The 25,000-nt window shown below is 43.8% G+C and overlaps 2 protein-coding genes across 2 annotated transcripts in view; both read right to left on the reverse strand.

Moving 5' to 3' along the window:
* The window catches only part of CEP135 (centrosomal protein 135), a 96,163-nt gene extending 86,655 nt beyond the window's left edge, over positions 1-9,508 (reverse strand). Inside the window, exons 1-3 of the mRNA XM_065405725.1 lie at positions 9,462-9,508; positions 4,365-4,529; positions 2,072-2,262 (exon numbers count right to left, since the gene is read on the reverse strand). Of these exons, the coding sequence (XP_065261797.1) occupies positions 2,072-2,262; positions 4,365-4,477 (304 nt within the window). The 5' untranslated portion in view covers positions 4,478-4,529; positions 9,462-9,508. The remainder of the gene's footprint in view (positions 1-2,071; positions 2,263-4,364; positions 4,530-9,461) is intronic.
* Positions 9,509-12,847: 3,339 nt separating this feature from the next.
* EXOC1 (exocyst complex component 1) overlaps positions 12,848-25,000 on the reverse strand; it is a 63,114-nt gene continuing 50,961 nt past the window's right edge. Inside the window, exons 15-18 of the mRNA XM_065404752.1 lie at positions 23,493-23,676; positions 15,821-16,020; positions 14,504-14,698; positions 12,848-13,512 (exon numbers count right to left, since the gene is read on the reverse strand). Coding sequence (XP_065260824.1) covers positions 13,360-13,512; positions 14,504-14,698; positions 15,821-16,020; positions 23,493-23,676 — 732 coding nt within the window. The 3' untranslated portion in view covers positions 12,848-13,359. The remainder of the gene's footprint in view (positions 13,513-14,503; positions 14,699-15,820; positions 16,021-23,492; positions 23,677-25,000) is intronic.

Genomic DNA, 25,000 nt, shown 5'->3' on the forward strand with positions numbered 1-25,000 from the left:
AATGACACCATCATAGGACCTAATCACATTAGCCATGCCATCAGGGGCTCGTTCACCTGCACATCTACCAATGTGATATATGCCATCACGTGCCAGCAATGCCCCCTCTGCCACGTACATTGGCCAAACCGGACAGTCTCTACACTAAAGAATAAATGGATACAAATCTGGCATCAGGAATCATAACATTTAAAAACCAGTAGGAGAACACTTCAACCTCTCTGGTCACTCAGTAACAGACTTAAAGGTGGCAATTTTGCAACAGAAAAGCTTCAAAAACAGACTCCAACGAGAAACTGCTGAGCTTGAATTACTTTGCAAACTAGATACCATTAACTTGGGTTTGAACAGAGACTGGGAGTGGCTGGGTCATTACACAAATTGAATCTATTTCCCCATGTTAAGTATCCTCACACCTTCTTGTCAACTGTCTGGAATGGGCCATCTTGATTATCACTACAAAAGTTTTTTTTCTCCTGCTGATAATAGCTCATCTTAATTAATTAGCCTCTTACAGTTGGTATGGCTACTTCCACCTTTTCATGTTCTCTGTATGTATATATATTTCTTACTATATGTTCCATTCTGTGCATCTGATGAAGTGGGCTGTAGCCCACGAAAGCTTATGCTCAAATAAATTTGTTAGTCTCTAAGGTGCCATAAGTACTCCTGTTCTTTTTGAGGATAGAGACTAACACAACTGCTACTCTGAAACATTGCTTGTTTAAATAATGAGGACCAATATCACAAACAATGGTATTTTAAGAAAATGATAGTGTGTCATTTATCTTATGGTCCCTGCAAATCTAAAACAGAACTTCTTCTCCCTCCTCTCCTGTTCTTAGCTGCTAGGACTGGAAGGGATCCAACGGCTTTCGCTCATCTGCTTAGCATGATCTGAGCAACTCTGTGAGAAACCAGTCAGAGAGCAGGATTTCCCATTAGACCTGCGGCTTCCATTAATACCCTTCAATTAAAGAGCCCATCAATTCTGAAAACAGACTGTAATGTGGTTGGTTTTTACTTAAGTGTATATTCAGAGTGAACTCTATTTACTTTAATTATTAAGATACTATTTTTTTCCTTTTAGAAGTGTATAGCTAATACAACTGTGCAATATTGAACTAGATTCTCTTCAGGATTGTTAACTAAATTCCAGTTACAGAATTTTTAAGCACTTTGAATCTATGGATGAAAAGCATTTTTATAAGAGCTAAGTATTTGTGATGAGCCAGAAAGAACACTGGCTTCACTGTTAGATTTCAGGGTGAGTTTGCAATTTGCCAGATGGGGAAAAAAACCACAAATTTGAAAAATGAACAAATTTGATTTAGAAGTCACTGAAAGATCATAAAAGTAGAACCACATAAAAAGACTTTTCATTCATATGTATACACACATAGTCCCTTTTCAGAGTAAAGCCACACTTTAAACAGCAATATTCCTAGTATTTTAATTTTTAAGCAATTTTTCCATGTTGTAAAACAGTGATATTCAGACCTCAGTGGTTCAGGAGTCAAATTAGCAATCAACATTACCCAAAAGAGCCACAGTAGTGTAAATTCATTGTTTCATTTACTATTTTTTATATATAAAAAATATAAAAAAAATTCTCACAGCAAAATGACTGACCAAGTATTCTACAACTGGTTAACAACATAGCAAAAGCATCCTGCTTGGTTAATAACTTAGACTGGTTAATAAAATCACACAGTATTTTAATATCATGTGCTGCAAAGAGCCACAGAAGACACATTAAAGACCCACTTGCAGCTCCCAAGGCTCAGTCTGAGTATCACTGTAGTAGAATTATCTCAGAAAAAAATGCAACTTGACATGATCAGTATGTTAACGTATTGGAGTTCAGCAGCCTTTAGATTATAGAACAAACATTTGTACATTTAGGCCACAGTCTGTAAACACACTGAAGTCAATGGGACTACACATGGGCTTAAAGTTAAGAACATACAGAAAAATTTGCAGGATCAGGGCCATATGTGCAATCTGAAACAAAATCCAGTTATTTTTGATATTCAAAAAGACTGAAAAGTATCTTAATTTTTCATGTTACCTTTAACATGACGATCAGATTGTTCTTTCAGTTTCAATATCTCTAAATGTAATTCATTATTTTCCCTGGTGAGTTTAGCATTCTCTGCTTTATAAGGTTCTAGAATAGCATCAAAATTGCTGCATTCTTTTTCAATTTTTCCAGCAGATAACTTTGTACTGCGCAGGCTCTCTGTTGTATGGACAAGGTCACTGAAATCAAAAGACAGCAGATAGTCTAAATTCAGGTAAGAATCCTACCAAATTGAAAGTTATAATCCCAAATGGTTATTTTGTCCTTAAAAAGGCAGTCATGTTGTTTGAAACCATTTTTAAATTACTTGTTTAATCTACTAGAGAGATGTTAAGACTCCCTCTCTTATACACAGGTACATTCCAAAACATAGGTATATAAAGTCAGAATTTTCACTATAAAGATTTGATGATAATTCAGTGCAAACTTCAAAATATTAATGCAGTATAATGCAATAGACTTAAATGTGGCTGATCTTTTCCTTCTGGCTTTAGTCTAGAATTATTGGTTACAACTTGCTAGATATTTAGAAAGGATTCTATGGTTACATAATAATGCTGGCAGAATGGCCAGAGGCCACCAATAATTAGTTTCTGTAACATACCAAGTGTCTGTAAATCAAAAATGTGGGATTAACAAATGTATTCCTAAAATTAGGCCTAACTAATTTTCCCTGAAGAATTCTCTTTGTGAAGAAAAATTCACAGCAGCACAAGTAGTTTTATTGTTTTAAATAGAAATCTTCTTAAATTTTCAATATGGAAAATGGTATCCTATCAAGAAAGCTTCTATCTTCAATAATCAATTAGATTATCAATTTTTTCTTATAAAGTATCTTGTCTATGGACACCCTGGACCTGGTTATTCAACCAGGAACTAGGTTGATCTGCTCTCATTGTAGACAAAATGAGTTGCCTTGAGTTTTGGTTTTTCTAAAATAAAATGTTTTATGTTGCTCTTCAAGGATAAACCGTAACACATGATTTTAAAAATATTGGGTGGACAGATTGGTTTGTCCATTAAGACTGAAAATGAGAACTGGCATAAAATGCATAAAGAACACAATGATGAATAGTACAGAAAATACTATAGTGCCTTTATATAAATCACTGATGCAGCCTCATCTCGAATACTGTGTGCATCCCTTCTCAAAAAGGAAATTTCTGAACTAGAGGTGTTCAAAGAAAGGCAACGACAATAATCAAGGGCATGGAAAAACTGTCATATGAAGAAAGAGTGAAAAGATTGGGATTGTTTACGTTAGAAAGGAGATGAAAAAGAAGAGACATGATAAAAGTATAGATGGTATAGACAAGGCAGATCAAAAACTTTGGTTATCCCTGCCTCATAACACAAGACCAAGTGGACATTCAATTATATTAAAGGAAAGGAAATTCAAAATTGATAAACAACATGTAATTAAACTGTGGTAGTCATTGCCACAGGAAGTCACCGAGGCCAAGAATTTAAACGTGATTCAAAAAGGTATTGGTATTGATATGTATCTCAAGAATATTTAGTTACCATAATTAATTGTAACAAATTTTGTGAAAGGAACATTAAACCTCATACCTCAGAGGGCTCAAACCAATCTACTGGTACTCAGGATGAGACCTAAGTATGGGGCAGATTACTCCACATCTGCTGATTGTGGGGTTCTTACACCTTCCTCCAAAGTATCTGGTGCTGGCCACTATCCGAGACAGGATACTGGACTAGCTGGACCTCTGTTCTGATACAGTATGGCAATTCCTGTGTGCCTAATGGCATCAAAGCCATCAAACAGCTGAAGAGTGAATAAGTTGTCCTCCAGACATACTACTTAGCTACATTCATTTTCTGCTTTAAGCAACCAGTTGCATCCCATTACACATTTCAGTAAATGTGGACACAGATATATACACTCTACCCACATAAGATTATTAAGAACCAGAGTCAGGAGGTAAGTTTTCATTTTTAGCCTCAGTTTAGACATTTTGAATTTTTAAGTGAAGATCATCAGCCTTTATAGAGACCAGTAAATACCCAGTTGTCCCAGGAGTTGGATACTAGGATTTTCTTAACTTGTCAATACTTAGAAACTATCCCAATAAAATCTCATAAAATTTTAAATGTTCACTTTAAACAATTTCTCATTTGACCCTATTTCAATAGAAAATTTTGTTTTTGTTTTTAAAGCAATTTTTTAAAAGAATAAGAGTTTTCCACTAGTTTTATAGTCAAGTAGCATGCACTGCTATGACTAATGTTCTTTTTAAAGATTTCCCTTTTGTTTGGATACCTAAAAAGTTTTTCCACCAGAGGCAAGCTCTCCACTCCCAAGGGTTGTCGATAGCCCAGCTGATCTAGCCTCTTCCTGAGGTTAATGAACTTTCGCTCTGCAGCCGTGCTCATTGTGAATATGCTTCAAAAGTGATTTTATCGCTCCCAGCAAAAACAAGGTGACCTGAAAAAGATTATAGAATATATACAGAGTTTCTTTCTTGCCGCTATACAACATGAATAAGTAAAAGTAATCCTTTCTGGTAAAATAAAATAAATAAATAAATAAATAGTATTTTTGTATATGAAATATAGATTTCTATATACCATATTTACTCGTTCATAAGCCGAATTTTTTTAGTAAAAAAGGGAAGCATCAGAGAAGGGGGCCGGCTTATGAACGGATATAGAGAGGGAGAGGTGGGACACAGCCCCTCCCCCCAACAGAGAGGGCAAGGAGAGGCAGCAGAGCCAGAAGGGAAGAGGCAGGGCCAGAGTGTCTCCACTTCTGGCCACGCTGCTCTCCCCACAGCCTCCAAAGCAGCTGCAGCTGGCGGGCCGGGACACTTTGTTTACTTAGGTTTACCTCCATGCCTGCAGACACTCGAGGTAAACAAACCGTCTCGGCCAACCAGTGGCTTATCCTGATGGCCCGGGAGCCAAAGTTTGCCGACCCCTGAATTATGGGGTCGGCTTATGAATGGGTCATAAAAATTTTCCATTTTTTACTTATCCATCTTGCGGGGGTCGGCTTATAAACGAATCGGCTTATGATCGAGTATATACGGTATGTTCTCGATACATTGTGTAACTAAAAGCCTTTATTAAAAGACACCGTCCACTTACACTGAGTTTTATTATAAAGAAATTATTTATCTAGATTTTTATACTACACCTATCTGAGCTCCTCACTTGAGGTATACACACAAAAAACGCTCTCTTTCTCTTTGCCCTCCCAACAGCAAGAACCAGACTTCAGGGAGATATTTTTATGCGAAGACTAACTCAAAGTGAATTCTGCACTTTCTGAATTTTGTGGTCATCTTGATCTCCACCAGGAGTGAGATCCATGGACCAGTTCTCACAAAGATTTTGTTTCCTTCACATACAAATTTCACTCAAGGTTGACATTTCCAGTGGATTATTACTCCTGGGGGAATTCTGCGCCACTGTGCATGCGCATAATTAATATGCCATGCATATTTTTATTTTTGCAGAAAATAGCTTCTGCTGGAAAGTTGATGCACTTCTGCCTTTTGCTCAACAGAGGGCGCTATGGCGCTAGAACAGAGCAGCCACTCCCAGCCAGCTAGGGAAGAGAGAGAGCCTTCAGTGCCTCCTTCGCAGCGCCTGTTGGGCCAGGTCAAGAGACGGGGATATGGGGAGACAGACAGTGGGGAGCTGCTGGGGGGGGGGGGTCAGCAGGCTCATAAGGGCTAGTGGGGGAGGACAGACTGGGGCAGGGGCTGAATGGGAGTGGTGGCACAGGGCCACAGTGGGGAGGGAGGTGCAGAGTCACATGGGGATGGGGGTTGGCTGAGTGGGGGAAAAGAGACACATAAGGACAGGGGGGAGGGGTGCAGGGACACATAGGGATGAGGGGAGGAGGCTGGCTGAGGGGGTGCAGGGACACAAGGGGAGGGGGGCTGCAGGGCTACATGGGGGAAGGGGAATGGCTGAGTTGGGGCACAGAGACACATGGGGACAGGAGGTTCAGGGACACATGGGGACCACATGTAGTCAAGAGAAGATTATCCATAAAACCACCCAGCACCATCTTTGTACTATGTCCTGGCCTGAATCCTCACTGAAAAGGGACCCAAATACCGGCAGTGCCTAAGGAGAGTTCCAGATAAAATTGGCAAGCTTCTCCGTTAGCTTGCTTAGAAATGGAAGGTTAAACATCAGGCTTACTCCTGGGGGAATTCTGTGCCACTGCGAGTGCGCAGAATCAATGTCCCTGCAGAAAAATGACTTTCTGACAGGGAAGCAAAGGGAAGCTCCAAGAGCGGTCATGCACCCCTCCCTAGCAGCGCAGGTACATTGTTTCAGGCACCCGAAGCAGTTGGCGGAGGGGTAAATCACTGGGACACCCCAGCCAGTGGCTCCTATCCTGCGCCAGGATCAGCTGCTAGTCTCGGCTGAACTGGAGGCAGGAGAGGACGGGCCTTCCTCTTCCCCTGCAAGGAGCAGATGGGGCCGTGGCATACCCACCCCCAAAAACCTCCCCCTGGTTGCAGGAAGCTCAGCATCCTCCCCTGCTTCCTGCCCCTATCGCTCCTCAGCCACGGGGGGCAGGGGTTACTATACGAGGAGCTTCTCCCCCATCCGCCCAACCCCTGTGCATCAGACCTCCCATACCCGCCCCTCCTGCCAAACCTCACCCTGTATACCCAGACACACACACCCAACCCTCCATACCTGAACCCACCCCACTGAACCTCAACCCCTGCATCTGAAGCCTCCCTGCAACCAGACCCCCTGCCTCCAGACCCCCAGCTCTGCACCCAGACCACCCCCCACTGAGTTCCCTGCACTCAAACCCCCACCCTGACAGGCCCCACCCCCCTGCACCATTCCAAGCCCCCACATCCAGATCCCAAACTAGCTGCACCCAGACCCCCACAGCTGAGTAGTAACAGCTAATTTAGGCCCCTTCATTTTGTATGTAGAGTTGGGATGTTTTCCAGTGTGCATTACTTTGCATTTATCAATACTGAATTTCATCTGCCATTTTGTTCCCCACTCACCCAGTTTAGGAAGATCTCTTTGTAACTCTTCGCAGTCAGCTTTAGATTTAACTTTCTTGAGTAATTTTGTGTCATCTGCAAACTTTGCCACCTCATTGTTTATCATTTTTTTCCAGATTATTTATGAATATGTTGAACAGCAGAGGTCCCAGTACAGATCGCTGGGGGACCCTTAAATTTACCATACTCCACTGTGAAAACTGGACATTTATTCCTACCCTTCATTTCCTATCTTTTAACCAGTTACTGATCCATGAGAGGACCATCCCTCTTGTCCCATGACTGCCTACTCTGCTTAAGAGTCTTTGGTGAGGGACCTTGTCAAAGGTTTTCTTAAAGTCCAAGTATATATATAGAAATGCAGATTCCAATTGCAGAAATGGGTCAGCACCAGTGGCAGATTGACACATGGGCCCACGGGGCCCATGCCCAGGGGCCCCAGCAGTGCCGGAACCTGTATAGAAGGGGAGAGGGCCACCTGCGCTGGAACTGTGGCCTTATCCCTGCTCCTCCTCTTCCGCCTGAGGCCCCACACCCCCTGGCCAAGCCGGAGGCTGGAGCCGGGCACGGTAAGAGATGCCCAGGAAGCCCAGGCCTCTGTAGGGCACCCCAGGGGCCCAAGAGCAGCCCCCACCCAGGGCAGGTGGAGGGTCTGGGGTTCTCCACAGTGGTCCAGGCTCCCTTGATGATTAAGAACATAAGAGCGGCCATACTGGATCAGACCAATGGTCCATCTAGCCCAGTATCCTGTCTTCTGACAGTGGCCAATTCCAGGTGCCCCAGAGGAAATGAACAGAACAGGTAATCATCAAGTGATCCATCCCCTGTCGCCCATTCCCAGCTTCTGGAAAACAGAGGCTAGGGACACCATCCCTGCCCATCCTGGCTAATAGCCATTGATGGACATATCCTCCATGAATTTATCTAGCTCTTTTTTGAACCCTGTTATAGTCTTGACCTTCACAACATCCTCTGACAAAGAGTTTCACAGACTGACCGTGCGTTGTCTTTTAGCATCTTAGGGGCAGAGGAAGAGCAGGGGGCAGGTCCCCGTGGTGAGGGCTCCCAGCAGGAAGAGGCTGGCTCCACTAACAAGGGCAGCACTTTGCAGCAGGGGAGCTGATAAGATGATCAGCTGATCACCTTATCAGCTCCCTCCCTGCAAAGCGCAGCCACTGCTGCTCCTAGTTGCTAAAAAGTTAAAAAGTGAGTGGATATGTCCCACCCACCCCCAGTTCCAGAGCTCGTGACCCCACTGGATGTGGGGGGGCCCAAATGTTTTTTTGTGCCCAATGCCCCACTAAATCTTAATCCGCCTTTGGTCGGCACGGGGTGTTTGCACAGATTGTAGAGATGGGTCAGGGTGTGTGCGCGCACATGGTGGGGGCAGTGGGGTTGCAAAGGTTACAGGAAGGATATATGTAAGGGGTCAGCATGGGATAGATGGTGGGTAAATCACAGGGAGGCCTCAGGGTGGGAAGGTGGCTGGCTGCAGCTGCGGTCGGAGGGAGGGAACGCAGATCCCCTTGCCTGCATCTAGTGCAGGGGTAGGCAACCTATGGCATGCGTGCCGAAGGCAGCACACGACCTGATTTTCAGTGGCACTCACACTGCCCGGGTCCTGGCCACCGGTCCGGGGGGCTCTACATTTTAATTTAATTTTAAATTAAGCTTCTTAAACATTTTAAAAACTTTATTTACTTTACATACAACAATAGTTTAGTTATATATTATAGACTTATAGAAAGAGACCTTCTAAAAACGTTAAAATGTATTACTGGCACGTGAAACCTTAGAGTGAATACATGAAGACTCAGCACACCACTTCTGAAAGGTTGCCGACCCCTGATCTAGTGTAAGGATGAGAGCGAGCCAGGCACACATCAGATCGGGGTACAGGCCGCACAGTGAGAGCACAGACACAGTCACTCCTAGGAGGGGCCAGCTGGGGTAGGCGGCGGACACGTCTCAGGGAGGGGCGCACAGGGTTTGGGGCGCGGGCAGGGGACTGTGGGGACGCAATGATGGTAACTCGGCCCCACCATCACTGTCCGGGGTGATGCCGGGAGGGTCGTTAACACCCGGCGGCACAGGACCGCCCAGGCCCAGCCCTGCCGCTAAGCGACGCCGAGTCCCTGCTTCAAGGAGCCCCGGGTCACCGCTCACCAGACCCGGGCACCGGAATCCCCCGGCCCCGGGAGCTCCCAGCCCTCCCGCACCTGACATCACTGTCATCAACGTCGCCATAGCAACAGACTGTGACCCCCCGCAGGGCTCGGCCCTTCCTTCCCCGGAAAAGGCGGAAGCGAAGCTCCGGGGAGCTCCTAAAGACCGCGCCCATGACCTCGGGGGCGATGGACACTCACCGGCGACTCCGGCTCCGCAGGCCTCGGCGCCGGCAGCTGGGCCGAACCAGCGGTTTGAAAATGGCGCGCGGAGGAAGGTCCGCTTCCGCCCCGTCACCCCAGCAACCGGGCAAGCGCGAGCTCCGCCGCGTTCCGCACCAACTGCCGCAGTGCAAAAGTTACAGCGAGCAACCCCTAGCGGCACCGGGGCTCCCAGCAGCCTGTCCTCCGTCTTGGCTGCCTGGAGTGCCTGCCCGCCCGCCCTCTCGTGTCAGCGGCCAGCGCGGGATCTGCCCCTTAGGCCTACTGCGGGTGGGGTCCCGGCCCTAGAGACCGGAAAGGAGCTGCAGACGGGCTCGGCGGCTACTCCCCGACCGCTGCACACCACCAGGGCGGCCCAGGCCGGACGGAGCTGGGGTAGAAACCCTCCGCCTCGTACCGCATTCGGCAGCAGGGCAAGGGCGCAGCCCACGTAGTCTGTCTTTGCAGGTCGTCTTAACCGTGGAAGCACCGTCCGCCTGCGTCACCTAGCCCCGGCCTGAGCGGCGCCTCGCAGCCACCGAGCGACACTCGCTGCACCGCGGTGGGCAGTTGGTGGCTGGAACGTTACAGGACAGCGAAAAACCCCTGTCCCAGCATCAGGGCTCTGGCCTGTTTCTGGAATTGCCCAATTTCTAGTATTGCCAGCCCCAAGTATTCGAAAATTATGAGTCAGGCTGCAGAAAATCCCGAGTGGCTTAAAAATCATGGGCCTTTAAAAATAATAGAATAAAAAAAAAAAACCCGCTGGGTGCTTTTTGTTTTCCTTCTGGTTCTTGAACCTTTGAAAGCAGGTCCCATTTTCAAGATTTTCTCTGCAACCCAAAAACTACTCTTTTATTTAATAAATAAATAACCTGAGATTCTCATGACTTTGAGAGATGGGACTTTAAGATGATAATAATAATAAATGGAGATATCCTATCTCCTAGAACTGGAAGGGACCCCAAAAAGTCATTGAGTCCAGCCCCCTGCCTTCACTAGCAGGACCAAGTACTGATTTTGCCCCAGATCCCCAAGTGGCCCCCTTAAGGATTGAACTCACAACCCTAGGTTTAGCAGGCCAATGCTCAAACCACTGAGCTATCCCTCCCCCCTGACATGAATAAGTATTGCAAGGTCTGTGATAAAATTGTGAAAGTTAGGGTATATCTACACTACAAAATTATATTGATTTTATAGAACTCAATTTTTAGAAATCAATTTTATACAGTCAATTGTGTATGTCCACACTAAGCGCATTAAGTCAGCGAAGCGCGTCCCCACTACCGGGGCTAGCATCAACTTACGGAGCGGTGCACTGTGGGTAGCTATCCCACAGTTTCCGCAGTCTCCGCCGCCCATTGGAATTCTGGGTTAAGCTCCTAATGCCTAATGGGGCAAAAACATTGTTGCGGGTGGTTTTGGGTACATGTCGTCAGTCGCCCCTCCATCCGTGAAAGCAACGTCAGGCAATCGTTTTGTGCCAGACACCAGGGCGATTAGAAGAGCACAGCAAGGCATGCTGCACATCAGAGAGGCTTTGAAAACCAGTTTCATGACTGGCCAGATTGCTTTGGGTTGGTGTGCCCTGGTCTGTGGGAAGCATGCTTCTGATTATGATCTTGGCAAGGTTGGTGGGTTATTTGAAAGCCAGAAGAGGGAGTTTAGTAAAGATCTTTCGGGATGCGGTCCTCATCAAGTATGGGTTGTAATTGTTTGATGAAACCCCGCATGGATTCCAGTTGCAGGGTTCAACCTTGTATTTAGCTGTGACACACTGGCCTTTCCCAGACATGAAAAACTCTGTGGAGCTCAAAAGCATGTCTTTTTCATCAACAGAATTTGGTCCAGTAAAAGCTATTACCTCATATACCTTGTATGTCTCATTTCCTAGAGCTAACATCGCTCCAACAACCTTGCAAATAAGAATTATCGACAGTTAAAAAAACAAACTCAAACTTGGCATGGAAACAGTAGCAGTATGTGGCTTTAAAATATTAAATATGTTTGACAATACGGCCGAAGCAATACAGAAAAAATTTCAAGTGCACAACTAACACTCAAACAAGGGAGGGATTCTATTACCATGCATGCCCATATAGTTATCTGGGCAGGTATTTGGTTACAAGAATTTACACACATTTTATGAAATAGATGATAAACTCAAGAGATTTCCCAACTTTGGAGCAAGGTGTGATGGAGCTTATAAAGTCAGCATGCTGCTTGGTTCTTGATTTAAAGAGTTTACAGCACACCTTTGTTGCATAGGCTAATTCGCCCTGCAGAAGAAATATACAAGCTTCAGTCATAATATATTCTAAACAGCTTGTAAAGCATGCAAGCTGAATAGCAGCATGGGATTTTTTCTTTTCTTAAAATGGACAGGAGAATAAATGCAAAAAATCCTAACAATGCAATATTAAAGTTGTGTAATTTATCTTTGATCAAGAATCCGTGGTCAGAAAGCAATTTATTATTGGTGCATTAGATACATTTTAACACAAGAAATATCTTAGTGAAACCAATGGCTCAGAAATATCAATAAAAGTTCCTGCCATGTGTGCATGCAAGTACACCTCTACCCCGATATAACGCTGTCCTCGGGAGCCCAAAAATCTTACCGCGTTATAGGTGAAACCGCGTTATATTGAATTTGCTTTGATCTGCTGGAGCATGCAGCCCCGCCTCCCCGGAGCGCTGCTTTACTGCGTTATATCCGAATTCGTGTTATATAGGGTCGCGTTATATCGGGGTAGAGATATACATGAATTCAAAAGTGGAGATCTGTTCAGATGGTTTCTTTGGAGAGGTTTTCCTTGATAAATGTAATAAGTTATTGAAGATTTATTGTTTGTATTTAATACATACCATTAAATACACAGTTATGCAATGTGGACAAGGTAGTTTTACAGTGTAAACAATGTAAGAATATTCAAAAATAGATGCCTAATATTAGACTTTCAAGTCCATACTTGGGAACCTAAACAAATGACCTTATTTTCAAAGTGACTGCCACCCAGAAGCTCCCATTTGGGTACCTAAATATGAACTTGAGAGCCTTGTAGTTTTGAAAAATCTTGGCCCTTAAGATTTTAGAATTCACGCATTAAAAAAAATTTTTTTAGCTGTCTTTATGGTAGTAGTGCAGACTTTCTGCTTAATGTATGACTGAAGTTCAGTCATGCTCTAGTAAATACCAATAAAAAAGTAAATGTATGCTTAGAGGAAAATTATGTATTCTTTTCTGCCTTCTTGTCTTGGGTACCTCATTTTGGACTTAAGAGAAGGCTGATGTTTTTGTGGTGAACAGCTGAAGAATTAATGAATACTCTGGAATAAAAAGTTTATGGGACACTGTTTGAAAGATTATTTTTACTTAAGATCAGAAGAGTTACAGCCACATACAGTCACATTAATTCTCAAAACATGAATTTAGTTCGTACTTTCATGGACTGAACTCCACATCCATATATTACAGCTTGAGGCAGAAAAAAACTAATTCTGTACAATCTTTTTAACGGTTACATAATTACCAGGATGCAAAGTACTAGTGTGAAGTCAGATGACAGTAGTGTCCTTTCAAGGTGCTAAGAATATACAAAGGTAATTGCTGTTAGCAAGAAAGTTACAGATTTAAAAAAAAACTTGGGCACCAGTGGGAGAAAAATTAAATATTAAGTGTTCATGAATTTAATGCTTTAAAACAGTGCTTCAACCGAGCAGGAAAGCAACACTGCTATTTAGGCTTTTCATTCTGCATTGAAATATATCCAAGATGGAACTATGACTAGACATTTATAGAACATTTAAGAATACATATGCTTCTCATTTCATCTTCTTAAAGCAAGTAACATTCATAGTACTTGATATTTTTCAAGCATTTTCCCCTTGTAGAAGTTTAGTGAGACTGTGCAATACTGGAGCAGTAGTCTAAGATGTCCTGGATAGTGAATTCCATGGTAACACCTGATCCAGGATAGCAACGAGCTATCAAGCCTTCAAAGTGTTTGTATTGGCGTATAAACTCATCTTGCATAGAATGCCATACAACCTGCCGAAGAAGGAATACAAACTAAAGTAAGTGACATTTTATCAAGACAAAATTCAGAAAAACAAGATTTTTGTTACATAGAATTTCTGTAAGTCACCTTCTATAAACATTTATACAACTTCTACCAAGTCAGAATTACAAAAGAGAGGTTTTTGGGTTGTTTTAAAAAAAATTATTATAAAGGGTTTAAATACAAATATCTCATGTAACTAACTGAGCAAAGAGGGTGAGATTTTATAAAATCCTCAGTGCAGTGGCCTAATTCTTCTCCCTCTAAAGTCAATGAAAGTTTCACTACTTATTTCAATGAGAACAGAATTAGGCCACCTCTGACCACTTTTTTAAATCCCATTCATAGCACTGGAAGAGAATGAACTGAAAGTATTATTCTGTGCCAAAACATATGTATAGAAATAGATGAATTTCCAGATCAGACAAGTGGTCCATCTAGTCTGATATACTATCTCCCACACTGGCCAGCACTAGATGTTTCAAGCTTGCAAGAAACCCAATAATGGACAATTATGGTATACTCTAAGGGAAGTTTCTTCCTAACTCCTGTTAGTGGTTGATTCAGTTTGTCAAAAGGAGTAGAGGCAATTGGGGGTGAATACCCCTTTAAGAAAACTCAACCCTCAAAACATTCCATTTTGAGGAACTCACACAGGGCTCCAAAAAACCCCCACTGATTTTCAGAAGAGTCCTGAAGCTCAAGGCGCATCACCCAAATGGGAGTATGCAGAAACACCTCAAAAGAAAAAGTTATGGCAAGTTACTAATTTACTGATGACGTACTTCCCAGAATACAGAGCTGTAGTTTACACAGCATTCTTTTGATGCAAGTCAAGATGCTAATTTTCTCTCATTCCTGTGAAGTTTCATTTTAGAGAAGCAGACTAAAGGCTATTCTACAAAGTAGTAGGATGTTTGTACAGGCATTAAAACAATCTGAGATGTCAGATTATTCTTTATACAAATCTGATAGTTTTACCTGAAGTAAGTTTTCTTCTTCACAAAGATGTTTGTCCACCTTCTTATAGAGATTATCCAATCCCTTCTTCACTTCCTTACCAGGATATTCCTTTATAACTTTGCGAAGCTCTTGTTTATTGAAAGCCAGTTGGTAACTTACTTCCTCTTCTCTTATGCCTTGTGCCACACGAGCTTCAACACCCTCAAAGAAATGCTAAAATACAATTATAGTATTAATATAATCATAAATGTAGGGTAGTGTATATAAGTGTGGGAATACAGATCTGATGGCACATCTTGTTTCCACATGACAAAAAAAACCTGACTTCAATGAAACAATACTGATTTACATCAGCTAAGGATCTGGTTCCACCCCACTAAACAGAGCAGTGTCTGCCACCACCGCACTAGAGCACTGGTTAAGCATTAACTCAGAAGGAAAAGTGTAACCACTTCTTGCAGCGGGGTTTCCCTTGAAGTCTTCTGTGAAGTGCTGATCCAGCCTAAAACTAACAAGATCATAGCCTGAAGAGAGATAGCAGAAGAGCCGTGGATGTCTAAAGAAGAAAAAATAAAAAGCAGTAGCAATGCACACGGACGTGAGATCCTAAAATATGCATTCCAGAGAGGAGTGGGCCTTCAAAAATGTATGTAGGGAACTTCATAGTTTAACTCACATTAGGTGACAAACAAGCATTTTAGATTTTTTATATATCTATATAGAAAGACATTTCATTATAACTAATTTCTCAACCATAAAAATTCATAATTTTCTAAAAACATTACAAACTACAATCCTAATTATAGTAAAACATAATTAACAATATTAAAAACATTTGATATGCACAGCTGATATATCTTACAAATCTCACTATGGTATCCAATTGAATAGCTCAGTTTAAAGCAAAATGTGCTGCCATATATATGGATCTGGTTTTGGCAATTAAATGAGTATTAGGGTTTTGGGTTTTTTTTTTTTTTTTATTATTAAAGTAGTTTAGAAACAGGGTGATAATGCTTTTACCATCTGTGGTGGGCAACAGCATCCCCAAGCTCCTAATTAGTGATGAAAGTTAGTGTTGGAAAAGAATACCTGTCCTCACATGAACATTTGGGTAAAAATTCTGCAATATATTAGCAGTCATGGAGGTGTTAAATCATTGTCCTGGGGGGAGATGAGAGCCCTTTGGAAGTCACCCTGGTTGGAAGTTAACAGAACAAGAAATGGCACATCCTCACACGCCTGGAGCAGCAAACTCAAAACGTGCAAACTAGTTTTTGGAGAAAGACAGCTGTATTTTGCATCAGAAATATAATTAGACCAAAAGATGCTTACATTTAATTTCTCAAGAGGCTGTCCCAAGGAGTAGATGACATAAGACTGGAGATGATCAGTGTATTTCTGTTTAGCTTCTTTTTTTTCAGCCTCAAGACATGAGATTTTCAAACGAGAGAGAGTTGCAAAAATACGGTGGAAGTTCTCCATCATGACCACATCCCTGGGTGTTTTCTGGCTTTCATTTGCTACTTTCTCCACTAAAATCAAAACAGTAAAAAAAGATTCAACACAAATCTCTTAAGGTAATTAAAATTTCTAAATTATGGGAAAAAAGAGAGCTTTGTAAGATGAATTCAAAAGAACCAACTATAGGAACAATTCCAGAAAAGTGTCTTTGGCTTTCATGTCAAGAACAGTCATTTGTAAAAATGACTTATTTTAAAAAATTTTAGAGCCCTTTAATTTTAGAAAGATCCACAAACTAAATTTCTCTAGGAAGATTACCTCCTTAGGGAACCGTGTGGGATAAAACAAACAAAAGTAAGAATTCCTAGTAAGTTGTATCCTTTTAAGCAGAAATGAGGATTCAAACTGATGACTTTTTACTTGGCAAGTCTGCCAAAATGATTTCCATTGTTGAATAAGTGAGTACATGAGAATATACAAAGCAGCACTTCACATTAGTCCTAAGACTACAGAGTTCCACTCCTTACATATAGAGTATAGAGAGTAATTTATACATATTATAAAATGATATACGATACACTTATTTACATGACTGATCCTTTTGTTTAGCAACAAGTGATTTGTACACGTTGTGGAAGTTTACAAACAATTTATTTCCCTTTGAAGATATTTATGCATTGTAGCAAAACTTGAAAAAAATTATACTAGAAAGTATTTATTCTAGGCTCCCTTTGCTGTTATTGAAGATTTTTGTATTGTAATGAGCTCTATTCTGCATATCCCAACTTTTCTTACCACGAACGATTTTTACTTAGAAAAGAACAGGAGTACTTGTAGCAGCTTAGAGACTAATAAATTTATTTGAGCATAAGCTTTCATGGGCTTGCATCTGATGAAGTGGGCTGTAGCCCACGAAAGCTTATGCTCAAATAAATTTGTTAGTCTCTAAGATGCCACAAGTACTCCTGTTCTTTTTGCGGATAGAGACTAACACGGCTGCTACTCTGAAACCAATTTTTACTTAGAATATCAGTGTCTATTGCCAAAGTTATCTTGTTCTTCCAGTCTCTCTTTTTAAACAGGAATGCACATAAAGGTGCCAGATCGATAGTCTTGATGATGGAAGCACTCATTTGTCCACAGAACAGGCCAATGCTAATGTATATTTCCACATACTGCCCCATCATTGCTCCTCAACCTAGTTCTAGATCACCACTCCAAGTAAACGTGTAGTAAAGTCTTAATGCCCATTTATCCATTAGCCTTTCCACCGAAACAACGAGGATGCCATTTGTGATAGTAATTTTTGTGGCACGAATTCCTGTGCTCTAGAAAATTAACTGAGATCATCAATTCATTTCAGACACATCACTGAATAATCATTAAGAAAATACATCGCTGCCAATTTTGGTCTTCCTCTCTTCCATTCTATCCAAAGCGTGGCAGCTACAGATATCTTATTGAGCAGCCTTGCAATCCCTTATTGCATTAAGTTCAAACCCCTCACGATCAAGACCCTGCCTATATCTCTGCTGTCTTTTTGTCTTAGTATCATCCTCAGTCGTCCTTCCTATCTCTTGTCTTTTTCCCACTTGTAGCTTTGTGCTTTTTTTGAGGCTACTCCCAACTGGTTTGGAGCAGTCTGTACCCTCTTTTCTGCTAAGTATCCTATCTCTCTCTCAAATACCTTCTTAAAAAAAAAGTTACCTTTTCCGTAACTTGTGTTCTTTGAGATGTGTTGCTCATGTCCATTTAACTTAGGTGTGTGTGCTCACCACGTGCACTGGTGCCGGAAGTTTTTCCCTCAGCAGTATCTGTAGGGGACCGGCTCTGGCGCCCCCTAGAATGGTGCACACATACTGTGGTATATAAGGCGCCGCCGGTTCCCCCCCACACCCTCAGTTCCTTCTTGCCGGAAACTCTGACAGTGGGGAAGGAGGGGGGGGGTTGTGGAATGGACACGAACAACACATCTCGAAGAACAGTTACGGAAAAGGTAACATCTTTTCTTCGAGTGATTGCTCATATCCATTCAACTTAGGTGGCGCCCAAGCAGCACCCCTCGGAGGTGGGTAGGAGTTCACGGACGTGTAGATTGCAACACAGCTCTGCTAAACCCAGTGTCATCCCTGGCCTGCTGAGCGATGGCGTGGTGGGCCGTGAACATGTGCACCGAGGACCACGTCATGGTTCGACAGATGTCCTGGCTCAGGAAGTGTGCCAGGAAGGCTGCCAAAGATGCCTGCGCTCTGGTTGAGTGGGCTCTGATGATCGGTGGCGGAGGGACTCCCACCAACTCGTAGCTGGTCCGAATGCAAGAGAGGATCCAGTTACAAATCCTCTGCGTGGACACTGAGAGGCCCTTCATCCTGTCAGCTGTACAGATGAAAACCTGAGTTGACTAACAGAAAGGTTTTGTCCGATCTAGGTAGTAAGCCAGAGCCCTTCTTACATCCAAAGCATGAAGGTGCCTGTGACGCTCTGTACCTCGGGGGAACACCCTACACCCCCATGTTCATCTTTATAAAATGATTGTGTAGTATCCAATGCAAAGTTTGTCATGTTGGGTATCTTCGGAAGCCTCATGATGCACTGAGCATGGTTGTTATAGTAATTATTGCAGTAATGTTATAGATTATAATTTCATGTATGTTGTTATGAGGCTGAAAATGTATCCTCGTGGCTTAAAATAAGCCCAGACAAAAACTCTCCAAGAGCAGAGAGGCAGTTCACACCCCATCAGGGCAGGTATGGGACAAACCCAGCCCAGCCTCACAGGAACAAAGGACACTGGCCTAGGCAGCAACAAAAGAATCTGTTAGACTTTCGAAGGAGTCACCCCACTTCCTTTGGTCAGTTTGGAACTGCGATGAGGTAATGCTCAAGGGGGAGGGGGCAAAGCCAAGAGGGAAGAAAGAACATGATAAAAAGGAGACATTTGCCATACTCTCTCTCTCTTCCACCTAAATCTACAGACACCACACCAAGCAACTGAAGCGGTGTTCAAAGGGGAGAGCCTGGCTGAAGAGCAATCAGCCAGCCTGTGGTGAGAAACATCTAAGTTTGTAAGGGCATTGAAAGTGTTAAAATCAGCTTAGAATGCACTTTGCTTTTATTTCATTTGACCAAATCTGATTTGTTATGTTTTGACTTATAATCACTTAAATCTATCTTTATATAATTAATAAATCTGTTTATTCTACCTGAATCAGTGCGTTTGGTTTGAAGTGTGTCAGAGATTCTCCTTGGGATAACAAGCCTGGTACATATCAATTTCTTTGTTAAACTGATGAACTCATATAAACTTGCAGCGTCCAGCCGGCATAACTGGACACTGCAAAACGGAAGTTCCCAGGGTTGTGTCTGGGACCGGAGGTATTGGCTAGTGTCATTCGGTTGCACAATCCAAGAAGCAGCTTACATGCCAGAGGCTGTGTGCGAACAGCACAGGAGTGGGGGTTCTCACAGCAGAGCAGGGTAAGGCTGGCTCCCAGAGTCAAGAATTGGAGTGACCTACCAGATCACCGGTCCAGATAACACCAGTGGGGAACATCACAGCTCTCTCTTCACTTGTCTCATGGGGCTTAGGGCAGAACACCAGAAGGAAGATATCCTGGCTCATGTGGAAAGCAGACACCACCTTGGGAAGCAAGGCCAGGTGGGGCTGGAGCTGGACCATGTCCTTATAGAAGATCGTGTACAGCGGTTCTGAGGTCAGGGCTCGCCTCGCCGACATCACCGCCACCAGGAAAACTACCTTCCATGATAGGTGAGACAGGGAGCACACGTCTAAAGGCTCAAAGGGTGGGCCCATGAGCCTGGACAGAACGAACTTGAGATCCCACTGAAGGGCCGGGGACCAGACTTGATGAAAGTCTCTCTCAAGGCCTCTAAGGAACCTGATCATCATGTCAGGTCACGTCAGATCACGTCTGCCCCTGGATTGGTGGATGAAAGGCCAAAATGGCTGCCAGATGCACCCTGATAGAGGAGTGCGCCAGGCCCTGGTTCCTTAAATGATGCAGGTAGTCCCAGATCGACTGCACCAAAGAATGCGAAGGGGAGATGCCCTGTTCGGCTGCCCAGCAGGAGAACCTCGTCCAGTTTGCCAGGTAGGTCTGCCTAGTCGAGGGCTTTCTACTCTCGAAGAGGCCCTTCTGGACCCCTTCCAGACAAGCCCATTCATCTGGGTTCAGCCAAGCAACATCCATGCCGTGAGGTGGAGGGATGCAAGGTTGAAGTGCAAGAGTTGGCTGTGATCCTGTGACAGCAGGTCCGGTCAGTTCAGCAGGGGCCAGGGAGGGATCGCTGACAAGTTTGATAGCATCCTGAACCAGTGCTGGCGAGGCCACCCCGGGGCGATCATGATAACCTGAGCCTTGTCTCTCTTGACCTTGCTGATGAGTGGAATTGGAGGGAATGCGTACATCAGGCTTTGTGCCCACAGCAGGGGGAAGGCGTTGGAGAGGGAGCCCTTGCCCAGGCCCCATCTGGAGCAAAACCAGTGGCACCTCCTGTTCTGCCTGGTGGCGAACAAATCCACTTGGGGAGTTCCCCCACCTCTGGAAGATCATGCCGGCTATCTCCAGGTGGAGCACCCACTCGTGGTGAGAGGAGAAGTCCCTGCTTAGGTGATCTGCTAGTGCGTTCCTGGCACCTGGAAGGTGACATGCTTCTAGATGGATTCCGAGTGCCTCTTGGCAGAGGGCCAAGGATTGTGCTCTGCCTTGCCTGTTGATGTAGAACATCGAGGCTGTGTTCATGAGGACTCCGACCACTCTGGCCAACATGTGAGGTAGGAAGACGGCGCATGCTCTGCGCACCACCCTGAGCCTCTTTTACGTTTATGTGTAGCGTCGATTCCTCTGGGGACCACATACCTTGGGTCTGGAGGGTGCAGAGGTGTGCCCTCCAGCCAAGGTCTGAGGTGTCCGAAACCAACTCCTTCCAGGACATTCCCGGGGTCAGTCCACCATCGAAGCGAGGTAAGTATCGTCGCGGGGATGGTGACGACCTTCTCCAGGTGGTCCCTGGACTGGGAGTAGACCGTCACCAGCCATTGCTGCAGAGATCACATCTGGAGCCTGGTGTGACACACCACATACGTGCACGCTGCCATGTGACCTAGGAGGCGCAGGCAAACCCTGGCCGTAGTCCGTGATGAGGTCCGTCAATGCCCTGAATCTCTCCAGCGGCAGGAACGCCCTGGCGCAGGTCGAGTCGAGCACCGCTCCGATGAACACTGTCCCAACCTCCTGTCACTCCGCCTGGAGTCAGATCTGGAGCATGATCGTAGGGACTGGTGGCGCTTGATGGATCCGCGACGGCTTGGAGCCGGCGATCTATATCTTGCGCTTGACGAGCAGTACCAGGATAAGGAGCAGGACTGGGAGTTGAAGCGGGCCCAGTGCCGGGAAGCGCCCGCACACGGTGGTGCCCTCCTAGGGGATCGGGAATGGTACAGTCAATCTCTCGATGGGTCCCTGGAGCGGTACTCCTGCCAGGGGGTGCGTGCCTCCAAAGGTCTGCGCCCGGTGGCCAGCAAGCTGCACCTCGAGCCTCTCTGTCCGTGCCCAAGGTCCAGGGACTGAATAGGGTGGTGCAGCCCTACTGCAGTCAGATGCGTGGTGGCTACGAGAGGGTGAGCACTAGCGGGACATCCCCCGTGACGGGGAATGGTGGACTGGGGACCAAAGTGGTCCAAACGCGGGTTTACCCCATGACCAGGGAACCAGTAGCAGGTGTGGGTGACACCAGGAGGGACGTGATCTCCTGCGCCACCTGCAGGGCTTCCTGCATGGACGGCACCCGTGGCTGACGGAGGCCTCTGCCGCTATCCGGGGTAGCAGGCAGGGAGTGGGTTGGGCTACATCACTCCCCTGGAGCTTGGGCCCGAGATCCCAATGTGGGTGAAGAGTGGACCAGCAAGGGACCTTGCTCACACCCAGTCTTATCCTTTCCCTTGTGGGAGGTTGGAGACCGGCCTCGTCCTGCCTTCTTGGGCTACTTGGTCGGAGCCACGGATGGGGACTAGTGCCAGCTAGTGAACGGTCCCAGTGGGGCACCGCACACTGAGGTCACGGTACTCTGTGCCGAGTTGGAGCATTGCTCCGGTGTTGGGGTGAGGGCCAACTCCATAAGGAGCGCTCTTAAACCAATATTGCACTCCTTAGTCCTTGGCTTGAAGGACTTGCAAATTTTGCACTTCTCACTAACGTGTCCTTCGCCCAAGCAACACAGACAACTGCTGTGTGGATTACTAACAGGCATGGGCCTCTTGGAGCGATCACAGGGCCTAAAACCTAGGGATCGGGGCATGCCCCGTCCCAAGGCAAAGTCCTGTTCGGTACTTACAAAGTCTTTAACTATAGCTAAGGTATTTATAAACATTAATAGAAAACTACATACAGTATAATACAGAAGATAACTAGTTCATATGAAGAAGCAGCTACATCACTAACTGAAGCAGCAACAGTCCAGCACTGTCACTGGCAAGAAGGAACTGAGGGTGGGGGGAACCGGCAGCGCCCTATATACCACAGCACGTGTGCGCCACTCCAGGGGGTGCTGGAGCTGGTCTCCCACGGATACTGCTGAGGGAAAAATTTCCAGCACTGGTGCATGTGGTGAGCACACACACCTAAGTTGAATGGACAGCAATCACTCGAAGAAGAATGCACTTTTGTGAATCCTTCCTATCCTGATGATCTCACCAATATTACCACCACATCTTCCTATGCCTCTGTTTTTGCTCTTTTGGATTTGTCTCTTGGACTGTAAACTCTTTAAGTGTCTTCTCACTTCTTTTGTGATGTACTACATACATTTGTGATGCTATGTAATTCAGAGTGATGACTGAAATAAAGGTGAAAGTCTCAGTAATTAATTGGAGTCTCCAAACTCCTCCTTTATAGCCTTTAAGAAGGTGAATATTTTGTTTTTAAAAGCTTTTAGTAGCTCCGCTCAGTAACAGAATATAGGTACATATATAGAAGTTAAAAATTCATATACATTTTAAGATAAAATAATGAATATTTGTCCCCTACCTCCCATGCAGAACCCTGAATGCTGGTCAGAGCAGGGATGCTGCTTTTCAAATAGTCCGCTTTAAACATTAAAAAAACACCTATGTTTTAAGTTAACTTAACGCATACTAGTATGTTACTGATTTCAGTCATTAACATTTTCTAAAAATGATGGTGCCAAAAATTTCAATCCAGATTTGGTGTCAAAGGCTTATGACAAGATTTTTTTTTTTTTTTTTTTTAATAGTAGTAAATGTACTTTTCAAATTTTTGGGACTAGGATGCCCAAGAGTGCTGCCATCTGGATCGGTCTATGTGGGAAATATGCTTGATCTGCAGAACAAATATTTTCTACCAAATTGCTGTTCTGCATTCTCCATTGGCCAGTTTATGGAAAGCTATTAATGTTAGTTTCAGGGGGACTATATATTCTGCCCTCCCAAACGGAGGGAAAAAGTACATCAGGCAGACAAAGAATGGGTTTGTGGAAGTATGTTGGGCATTGCAATAGACCTTACCATTGATGAAAACACTTCTTATAAGTTTTATGTAGGCTTTATCTAAATCTCCTCGTCGCTCTGCATTTTTGAAAATAGATTCAGCAAGTGCTGCAAATTCTTCAAATTCAGCAACAAATGTAAGGATCCCAACTTTACTCTTCTTTGATATCTTTACCTCCTCCATCTGTTTTATTTGATTGCTCTTAAGTTAAAAACAAAAAGGTTAATTAGTCCCTAATATTTTTTCTGAAACTTGACCTGAAAAAAGAAATAAGAAAAATACTCAAACACATTGAAAAATCAATAAGTTTATTCACATAAGACTTGAATAATGTTCCTTTTATCTTTATGATGTTATGTTTTTTAAACCTTTTTACCCAAACAAACCTTTAATAAATCAGGGTGACGCACTATGAAGGAATTTATGAGTATACCAAATCTTTGAGCTTTTATTTTCTTCCTTTCGGTTTACCTTTTCAGCTTGGAAAAGAGACGGCTAAGGGGAGATATGATTGAGGTCTATAAAATCATGACTGGCGTAGAGAAAGTAGATAAGTGTTGTTTACTACTTCTCATAACTCAAGAACTAGGGGTCACCAAATGAAATTAATAGGCAGCAGGTTTAAAACAAATAAAAGGAAGTATTTCTTCACACAACGCACAGTCAACCTGTGGAACTTCTTGCCAGAGGATGTTGTGAAGGCCAAGACTATAACAGGGTTATAAAAAAGAACTAGATAAATTCATGGAGTATAGGTCCATCAATGGCTATTAGCCAGGATAGGCAGGAATGGTGTCCCTAGCCTCTGTTTGCCAGAAGCTGGGAATAAGTGATAGGGGATGGATCACTTGATGATTACCTGTTCTGTTCATTCCCTCTGGGACACCTGGCACTGGCCACTGTCAGAAGACAGGATACTGGGCTAGATGGACCTTTGGTCTGACCCGGTAGGGCTATTCTTATGTACCTTATATAAAGAGGCACATATTCTAGAACGTACAAATATCAAGATAGTTGTTTATTAAATTAAATTTTCAAATGCAGCCAAGTTAAAAAAAATTCTAAGAAAGGAATCAAACATTGTTTTCTTCCTTTATTGAAAGTTGGATTATCAGTAAGTTTTGTCTCCCATCCTTGGCTAGATCTACACCAGAAACTGTTGTCGGTATAATAATGTTGGTTAAGGATGTGTTTGGGGTTTTTCTGTTTATTTTTTTTTTAAATGACATTTTTATACTGGCAAAAGTCCTAGTTAGATGCAGTTATACTGGCAAAAAACAGTCCGATTGCGGACATAGCTTATTTTAGTCATGGAACTATTTTCACCAGTAAAAGCTGTGTTAACATTAAGTAGGTTTGCCAGTATAGCTATATTGGCAAACCTTTTCTATTGTAGACTAGACACCTGTCTCCTTCACACACATACTTTTTGATTCTGATAGGGTCATAAAAAATGTCTTTATTAACATAAACCAAATTTTGTTCAGCAAGTCAGGTGACCTAAGGGCTAAAGTCTGCATGCCTT

This window comes from Emys orbicularis, chromosome 5 (assembly GCF_028017835.1).
Source record: "Emys orbicularis isolate rEmyOrb1 chromosome 5, rEmyOrb1.hap1, whole genome shotgun sequence".
NCBI classification, from domain to species: Eukaryota; Metazoa; Chordata; order Testudines; family Emydidae; genus Emys; species Emys orbicularis.